The sequence below is a fragment of the Spea bombifrons genome, chromosome 9 (genome assembly GCF_027358695.1).
Source record: "Spea bombifrons isolate aSpeBom1 chromosome 9, aSpeBom1.2.pri, whole genome shotgun sequence".
Classification (NCBI taxonomy): Eukaryota; Metazoa; Chordata; class Amphibia; order Anura; family Pelobatidae; genus Spea; species Spea bombifrons.
The window spans coordinates 5,650,569-5,659,710 of NC_071095.1; the positions used below are offsets into that span (position 1 = coordinate 5,650,569).

At 49.1% G+C, this 9,142-nt stretch overlaps 2 protein-coding genes across 3 annotated transcripts; one reads left to right on the plus strand and one right to left on the minus strand.

Annotated features, from left to right (window-relative positions):
* Positions 1 to 575: 575 nt before the first annotated feature.
* Positions 576 to 3,609, minus strand: LOC128504972 (cytochrome c oxidase assembly factor 8). Its single transcript, XM_053475246.1, has 5 exons — positions 3,423 to 3,609; positions 2,874 to 3,071; positions 2,640 to 2,703; positions 1,679 to 1,769; positions 576 to 922 (listed from the first exon to the last, which is right to left on the minus strand). Exons 1-5 carry the CDS (start codon positions 3,519 to 3,521, stop codon positions 817 to 819), a joined length of 558 nt encoding a protein of 185 aa, XP_053331221.1. The 5' UTR covers positions 3,522 to 3,609; the 3' UTR covers positions 576 to 816.
* BAG5 (BAG cochaperone 5) lies at positions 3,590 to 7,086 on the plus strand. Of its 2 annotated transcripts, none has more exons than XM_053475244.1 (2): positions 3,590 to 3,739; positions 5,568 to 7,086. In XM_053475244.1, exon 2 carries the CDS (start codon positions 5,596 to 5,598, stop codon positions 6,958 to 6,960), a length of 1,365 nt encoding a protein of 454 aa, XP_053331219.1. In that variant the 5' UTR covers positions 3,590 to 3,739; positions 5,568 to 5,595; the 3' UTR covers positions 6,961 to 7,086. The 2 variants fall into 2 exon arrangements, with proteins under 2 accessions (XP_053331219.1, XP_053331220.1); XM_053475245.1 differs by lacking the exon at positions 3,590 to 3,739 and adding an exon at positions 4,623 to 4,946.
* Positions 7,087 to 9,142: the final 2,056 nt, after the last annotated feature.

The following is a 9,142-nucleotide window of genomic DNA, read 5'->3' on the forward strand; positions in this document are numbered from 1 at the left end:
CCGCACAACGAAGGGCATCTTCTCGTGAAATACATAGCGGAGTAGATAAGATGACCTTCAGCAAACCTCCCTGATTTAACTATGCATCATGCAGGGCAGCCGGGGCTCTTCTCTACAGCTTTATCTCATTACCGGCCAATAATAAACGACGCTGGCGGTGGAATTAATCACGCCGTGGCTTTATAATTAGCAGATAATGAGGTCAGCGAAGCTTTCATAAATTAAGTGGGGCAGCAGATATTTGGTACCCAGAAAAGGGCAGATCGTGTATTTCCTATCGGGGTGGAGACTTCGCTGCAGACAGAAGTTAATCGGATTTATTGTTCTCCTTTTACCAACATAAAGGTGTTTTTTTGGTTCAACAACTGAAAATTTGTACACCAGTCTGGGTTTATACGCACAAACGATCCTTCCCGCCCTCCAAAAAGGAGTACCTTCGTTATAAGTGGTTTTATGCGGTTGTTAATCGTACCATCGCTATTACTGATGGGAGTTGTCCGGGCAGGGCGCCGCCCCCTGTCAGAGACATCAATGACGTGGTCTAGGTTTGAAGCAAATGACATTGAAGAGATGAATAAGACAACGTGAGAATGTGGAGGTGACGCATTACACCGTCAGCCATGACACATTCATTTTAATAACAAAACACATTGCGTATGTTTACCACCCCTGGTATTAATGGCGTTCTTCATGTTATATTAATCCACGTGATTCGGCCATTTTTGGTTTGCCGGGAAACAGGGTAGAATGGAGGGCTGGGGTATACCCAGCAGGGTATCTTCCGTAAAACATGCTATTTTTTGCGTTGTCCGGCTGTTAGCGACCTTCCTCTTGCTTTTTCCATGCGAGTTTCTTCCAGGCTCTTAGTAACGTGACTTTCCCCATCAGAAACGTAATGGTGAAGTTCCGTTTGTACCATTCTCTGCGGATGGCAGGCGAGAAAGGAGTTACAATAAAGTCATCAGACCGCTTACCGATTAAACGTTAAATACGGTACCGCCGAGGGACACCAATGCCAATCACAGCAGCTACATGCTCACTCATCCCGCTATTCAAATCACATTACATACACACACCCCTACACTGCACTTTCCACTCACACACCCACGCTATATATACAGCGCTGAGAAAAAGCATCGCCCCCTTTCCCAATTTCTTCTGCTTTTGTTTCGGATCATAAAACTAATTTTAATAGACGAAGATAACCCGGGTAAACACACAAGGCCGTTTTTAAACGATGATGTCATTTGTCGAAGGGAGAAAAGCTACCCGACCGGACCTGGCCCTATGTGAAAAAGTCATTGCCCTTTGGTTACTAAATCAACCAAATGTCATTGACAGCGGAGATCGCGCTGCCCAGGCTGATACATATCGAAGGAATTTAAATGTCCCTCGGGCATTCCCTCGGTGACATCATCAGGGGAACCGTGACGCCGAGGGGTCTGTAAAGACCCCAATAAAACCTCCCAGCAAGGTTCTCGTTGCCCAAGAACAAGGGTACTTATATTTTGAAGATCATTATATCATCAATAAACCCCGTAAACACAAAAAGCGCAAACAGTTAAATTACGGCTGCCCATAAATGCCAAAAATACTTTCCTGACGCAGCGTTTGCCGTGACTCCATAATTCATGAACCGACGTGGATTTTGTGGAAGCGGCGGGGGAGGGGGTCCTACCTGTTGTAGCGCGCGTGGCGTTCAAAGTTTTTGCTCAGAAAATCCCTGTAAAAAGTTGCCATTTCTTCTGCATTTAAGGTCCTTTTACGCCCTGCGAAGGAAAGAGAAGATCGTAACGCTTTCATAACGAGTAACCCGCGGGGGGGTTTATTAGCGACGCTCTGGCCCCCGGGGGGTCTAGCCGCAGACCGACCGGTGTATACAGGCTGCGAGACGCCGCGTCCCACCCGTGCGTTGCTGTCTTTTCATGCAGAGTTCAGGACACGCTTCAGGCGTTTGCGAGAAAGTACAAAGTATAAAAAAAAATTCCTTAAGATTGTCTACACCGGGTGGCCCTGGAACCTGCCTAATGGCATACGTTATGTTTTGTAAGCAAGCAGCGGGTATATTTAGCCGGTGCCCCCACACTGCAGCACCCGTTCCGATCGGGCACATAGGGAGCCCGCCGGGGCATTTGCACGATTAAAAGACGACCCCCCAAAAAAGGATATTATTGAAAAAAGAAAATAAAACACGTATGTACAGTAGTTGGGGGAGGGGGGTAGGACTGGGGGTAACGCGGGGTGCTAATTTAATCACCTGCCTATCAGCGAGCCACTCAGAGGTGACGGGCGCAGCTTCATGATACTCAGACAACCTTAAGGCAGCCTGAGAGTCATGAGATTTGTAGTCCACAAAGATTTGCCCGTCTGACAAGCCTGTCAAGAGGCGTGCAGACCGATAACGCTATGTGTGACACCGTTCCTTAGCGGCGGGTCACGTGATGCTACGTAACACACGTGACCCGCACACACGTGTGTCCGCAGATATGACGTCTGATTAAAAACCAACTTTGATTATAAGACGAGGCCGTTTTTCCAGATGATTTTCTTTCCAGAAGGAAACCTCGGTTTATAATCCAAGAAATACGGTAATTTAAAAAAAAAACACAGAATGTGATGTTTTTCACCCAAATTCTCACCCTCTTCGTCTCTCTCCCCGAGCCCCAGAGAGTTCAGTCTTTCAATGATAAATTCTTCCTTTTCCTGGAACGAAAAAACATAAAACATTTTACAAAAATATACTAGAGTCTGATTTGCTTCCAAAACCTTAGAGACCCCCCCCACCCCAATTGCTGCCCAAATACAACTGAAAACGGGACCGCTGAGGTTTTGCTCGGACCTAAGAAGAGACGATTGGCTAGCAGGAAACGGACCTGATGAAACGTCAGGTTCTGATTGGCCCAGAATCTCTGGTTCCATGCTTGTGTTTCCTCCCGCAGCGCCCGGAGTTTTCTTTCCAGCTTCGATTCGTCCTTTGGAATAAAGTATCTGACCGGCCGCAGGTTGGAGTGCCGGTCGGGGGGTCCGATCCAGTCATTTTTGGAGTCGGCCGGAGGGCAGAAGCTTATCGTCTAAAACGATATAAAAGGGGACAAAAAAAAGAGTTTCTACACAGGGAAAAACCTGAGAGAAATGGGTTAAAGTAAAAAATTAGAAAGAATAGTAGATACATGGGATAGACTTCCAGTGGAAGTAATGCAAGCAATTTAAAAAAAACCTGGGACGTGAAAAAAGTTATTAATAAGAAAAACGTGATTTAAAAAGTAATTTTTTAACTAGAATCAATTGAAAGTAAAAAAACTGCATGTTGCTCCTTTAATGGCCCCAGGAAGCTCCCTGTTGGCCGGGGTGATGGGAGTTGTAGTCCCGTATCATGCCTTTACGTTTAGGGGTAAAGCCCCCTGCCGGGGTATGGGGGTCACCTTGGCCGGGCTCGGCTCGGGGGCTGCCGTGTGTGCGCAGCGAGTCAGCGGGATCCACGCTCTCAGAGGACGGAGCCCGAGCCCCGGGGAAGCCGCCATGTTCTTCCGGGATACGCACGAGCCGCTACTTTACGGCAGGACGTCAGCGCCAGTGTCGCCATGGCAACGGAGGAGCTGTCAGTGCGGTGGAGTGCGCAGGAATCACCCGCCAACTAGAGGGCCCGGCGCCCCTCAGCCCCTGCCGACCGGGGGCCCCCGAGTAAAAGGAGCGGACTGCCAGGTGTCCAACATACCGGACTACGGGCCAGGGGTCTGAGGTGAGTCAGAGGAGCAGCTGTCAGTCGGCAGCATGGAGACACACCCCCAGACCGGCGAGAGAGGGGGGAGAGAGATCCCCAAACCGGCGAGAAAGGGGGGAGAGAGTTCCCTAAACCGGCGAGCGAGGGGGGAGAGAGACCCCCAAACCGGCGAGAGAGGGGGGAGAGAGATCCCTAAACCGGCGAGAGGGGGGGAGAGTACCCCCAAACCGGCGAGAGGGGGGGAGAGTACCCCCAAACCGGCGAGAGGGGGGGGAGAGTCCCCCCAAACCGGCGAGAGGGGGGGGGACCCTCACAACGGTGAGAGGTGACCCCCATAACAGCATCGAGAGACAGCAATGACAGGTGTGTGTGTATGTGTGTGTATATATGTATGTATAGTGTGTGTGTGTGTATATATGTATGTATAGTGTGTGTGTGTGTGTGTGTGTATGTATGTGTATAGTGTGTGTTTATGTATGTATATTGTGTGTGTGTTTATGTATGTATATTGTGTGTGTGTTTATGTATGTATAGTGTGTGTATGTGTATATATATGTGTGTGTGTGTGTGTGTGTGTATGTATGTATGTATAGTGTGTGTGTGTGTGTATGTATGTGTATAGTGTGTGTTTATGTATGTATATTGTGTGTGTGTTTATGTATGTATATTGTGTGTGTGTGTATGTATGTATAGTGTGTGTGTGTGTTTATGTATGCGTGTGGTGACAGCCCCCGGGGGGAATGTTTCGCATAGTATAGAGATACATATATTGAGCAGCGCTCTCACACAGCACGAGACAGACAGCGCCTGCAGCGAGACCTCAGCAGCTCTCATAGACAGGGACAGAAATAAGAGAGAAGAGAGCGAAAGATCTCCACGAAGAGCCACCCGGTATCTGAGACGGAGGGAGCGCCATCATATAAATCCCCCCCGCAGCTGGGATCCACAGAGGAGCCATCACACCTGTTACCCTCTACCTATAAAGCAATCGGCAACACTCATCCAAGTGTTCACTCCGACTCCGAGCACTTCCAAGCTGAAGTCCCTCCCCGAGAGCACATACCGCATGCCTCGCTCATCACTCCACCCAAGATAAACACCAACCTCTCCCAACACCCACAGACCAGAAATAATACCCCGGCTTCTCCCAGCTTCCGCCTCGCGCTCCCCAGGTAACCCCTCCTGCGCTCTCCCCCCAGCCGGGGCGTCTCTCACACCTTTCTAGGTAAGTGATCGGAGCCGGACTTTATTTTTATTGCTTAATAAACACAAACCGGATGATCCTGATTTATTGAGCCGTAAAGTTCTGTCCTTGTTACTGGCGGCCCGGAGCCCGTATGTCTGAGCCGGGTCCGGCTAAATGCCCCGGTAACGGAGGTGTATTAAACCCACGCGTGCCGGGGCTTGTCGGAGAGACAGCTGCTCTCGGGATTTGCTCTCATATACTTTCCATGATGCGGAGGATTAAGAACGAACGCTTGTGATGTGTGTTTGCGAAAGACCTACGGATTAACGGTGTATCCTTACAGAGGGGTATTCTCGTCGGCCCTTTTTCCTCCCCTGATGCCCCCTCTTTTCCAGGAGCTCGGAGTGTTTGCTGGGAATGAGGGTACCTCAGGGTTCTACAGCCCTAAAAGCCCCGATAATGTGTATAGGGATAGGCATATGGATCTTGAATCTAAGACGCGACCAGCGACTGATTAAGGTCTGAGTCTTGACAGCAGGAGAAACGGGCAGAGTAGACGGGGGGCCGGATGGGGCCGATCTGCCGGCAGATTCTGTTTCTAACATCTCATCTCCAAGGATATGTATGTGAAATAATCGTCTTGTTCTTTTTCATTCTCAGCCCTGGTTGGATGTAAACGTAAACCTTGATGAGCATGGCTATGGGTAACCAACATGCCTCCGTAAGCGCTCTTCAGGAGATACAGAAGAAAGTCAAAGACCTCGAGAAGAAAGTGGCAACTTTCAGCGGACTCAAAAACGACCCCGAGTACAGAAAGCTGGAGAGGGCTTTGCTGAAGCAGCTTTTCGATATCGAATCCGTCGACACGGAAGGAAAAAGCCAGATCCTGCAGGCGAGGAAACGAGTGACGGAGGAAACCGAGAGAGTCCTGAGGGAATTGGAGCAGAACGCCAACCACCCGTGCCGCCTGGAGATCGAGAACATCTTCAGAGAGGCGCAGACTCTGGTGGCGCAGCAGATGACGCCGTGCTACGGGAGCGGGAAGGGCGTGACGGACGAGTTCGAGGAAGGGATTCAGAACGTTCTGATGAGACTGACGCAGGTGAAAACCGAGGGGAAGGTTCCGCTGCGGAAAGCGAGGTACCGCACCCTAACCAAAGTCCTCTGCGTTCAGGAAATCTTAGAAAACTGCTTAAAGCAACAAATACTGCCGCTTCCGCTGTCGACCGAGGCGCATCCGTCCGTCTGCAAGATCAACTCCGTCATGTGCGAGGTGAGCAAAGCGCGATGGAGCCTCATAAGACTTCTGGTCGGCGTGAACGATAACGAGACGTACAAACACCTGTCCTGCGTGCTCACCGGACTGACGGCGGATTTGGACGCCCTCGACGTCTCGGGCCACGCGGACGTGAGGAACTACAGGAAGGAGGTGGTCGAGGAAATCAACGGCTTGCTGAAGTATCTGGACCAGGAGGAGGAAGCGGAAATGACGAGCGCCTACGACCTGGCCCAAAACCAGTCCATAGTGAAGATCGAGGAGATCCGCAGAAGGATGACCGAGATAAAGACGACTATTTCGGAAAGGCCCCAAAGCATGTGTGACGTTCACATGGGCGTCAAGTCCGAGCTGCAGAGTCTCATCACCCAGCTGGACGAGGTGAGTCCCGGGAGGAACCCTTGCATCCGCGAAGCCAGGAGGAGAGCCGTGGTTGAAGTTCAAGCTCTTATCATGTACGTCGACCTCAAGGAGGCCCTCGAAAGACGGCAGAGCGCCGGCGACCGGTCAAACGCGGAACATGCCTCGCACGCAGCCGTCTGGAACGTTCTGGGCAAACTGTCAGAGCTGCAGAAAGAGGTCCTCTCCTTCGACGGGAAACGGGCCGATAAGAATTACATGATATTGGAGGAGCTCATCACCAAACAGTTGCTCGCTCTCGACGCCATCGACTCTCAAGGAGACGAAAGGTCAAAAGCGGCGAGAAAGCAAGCGGTGAAATTCGCGAATAACATTCTCGGATATCTGGACATGAAAACCGACGAGTGGGAATATTAGGAAGGAGACCTGGGGGGGGCAGGGGGGGATCCCGGCGGCTTCGCTTGCACTATTTGATTTTCGGTCTCTTCGATGTTATTTGCTTCTGGGAACAGACAAGAGAGACCATTAAAGAGCAGCCCATTTCTTCATTGTCTATTTTCCGTATACAGGACGTCCTGTGTTTATTTTGTGTGAGAAGCGACGTTTTCTGCAATGATTGTGTAATAATTGTATGAAGAGAACATGTTCTGTTATTAGCCAAGTGAAAGAGAGGCGCTACCGTTCAAAAGTTTGGGGTCACTGAGCTGTTTTCATGGAAAAACAAGGACATTTCTGTCTGTAACATAATTGCAAAAAGGGTTTTCTAACCATCAATTGGCCTTTTAAACTTAAACTTGGATCAGCGAACACAACGTGCTATTGGAACACAGGAATGATGGGAGTGATAGAGGGCCATTGGAACCCAGGAGTGATGGGAGTGATAGAGGGCCGTTGGAGCCCAGGAGTGATGGGAGTGATAAAGGGCCATTGGAACACAGGAGTGATGGGAGTGATAAAGGGCCATTGGAACCCAGGAGTGATGGGAGTGATAGAGGGCCGTTGGAGCCCAGGAGTGATGGGAGTGATAAAGGGCCATTGGAACACAGGAGTGATGGGAGTGATAGAGGGCCATTGGAACCCAGGAGTGATGGGAGTGATAAAGGGCCTCTGTATGCCTATGAAGAGATTCTATTAAAAATCAGCCGTTTCCAGCTACAATAGTTATTTACAAAATTAACCCCGTCTGTGCTGGATTTCTCATTCATTTTACTTTTATGGACAAAGTTTTCTTTGAAAACCATTTCTAAGTGACCCCAAACATTTGAACGTTATTGTATGAAGCTAAAAACGATCTATCGAGTCATTATTTCGTGTCGTTAAGATAACCAGTAATGCCCGGGTAGTTGGTAATGGTTCATTCCGAAGCACAGTTTAATATCGTTGCGTTTGGGGGATCTCTTTAGATCTAAAACGGATTTAACAGAAATACTAAATTTCATATAGATTTTTTTTTTCTCCTGTTTTGAATACTTTTTTAGCGGATGCTTATTAGAAACAACAAAAAATAATAATAATCCTGTTCCGACCTTCTCTTAGTTCTTGGACCCAACTTCTGGAGAGGACGTATTCCCAGCCTCCTTCGCTTTGACTAAAGTATTGCAACTCAAAGATTCTGATATGCATTATGAGGGGCCAACATCCGCGGAGGTCCCCTTCTAGAAGACAGATTTAATTTAGCGCCAATAATGATTGTAATCTGACGCTGTGTCATTCTCGGCGCTCGGATGACCTTGAATGAAACGTCCCGGCTTTGCCGCGATGCCCGGCCGTCTAGGTCTTTGTGTTTGTAATTGACGTTCATTCCATTTGATCCGTAATTCAGCTGCAGATTCCTATTTCATGTTCTGTAAAGAGATTTACTTTAAGCCTTATACGAACCCAACCTTTTACCGATACGTTCGCTCTGTCTTTATACATTTCAAGCTACTATTTGGCAGTAGAGAGTCTGTCTGTTGCCTAACCGCATGTAACGGGTCGGCTCGCTGTACACTTGGTGGGGTTTCGTTTTTGGTTCCCAAAAACCATGGACTCTGGAGAGCTTTGGCCGCGGTCCCTCGAAACAGAAGTAGAGATTGTGCGTGTGCTTTTAGGATCAGACATTCTAGTTTAACGTTGAGAGCGTTTTCTTAGTTCAGAACTGACCTTGACTGTCTAAAAAGATGACTTAAAAGGGGCTTCATCTCTACCGCATAGGAGGAGGCATGGTGACCCCCCAAACGCTACGGAGTGAATGATCAGCTCCTTGGTTGGAGGCATCTCAACAACCGCTGAGTCCATTCAATTTTGGCAACATGGACGTGAGACGAGCAATTTCCAACTAAGCGGCACTCGACGACAGCAGGGGTTTTACGGATAGCTCAGGGGCTCTGCGGCTTGGATCAGCCAAGTGGTTTACGTCTGTGGCATTACCACCCTCGCTTCTCCATTCATTATGAAGGGTTAGCATTGGCAAGTTTCTCCAGCTGTGCCTGCCCTGTATAATGTATGAGTCCATGGATGAAGAAATCTTGCTGATTTAATTATACATTATACAGGGCCTGTTCTGGCAGCAGTAGGTTACGGTGCTTGGCTGTTGAGGTATAGCGATGGGCCGTAGGCC

Bases quoted from the DNA above. Each gene is read 5' to 3' on its own strand.
- BAG5 (XM_053475244.1), top strand. From the start codon at position 5,596: ATGAGCATGGCTATGGGTAACCAACATGCCTCCGTAAGCGCTCTTCAG.
- LOC128504972 (XM_053475246.1), bottom strand. From the start codon at position 3,521: ATGGCGGCTTCCCCGGGGCTCGGGCTCCGTCCTCTGAGAGCGTGGATC. The intron at 3,072-3,422 runs GTGACCCCCATA...ATATCGTTTTAG, and splicing joins CCGAGCCGAGCCCGGCCAAG to ACGATAAGCTTCTGCCCTCC. The intron at 1,770-2,639 runs GTGAGAATTTGG...TTTCCTTCGCAG, and splicing joins CGGGGAGAGAGACGAAGAGG to GGCGTAAAAGGACCTTAAAT.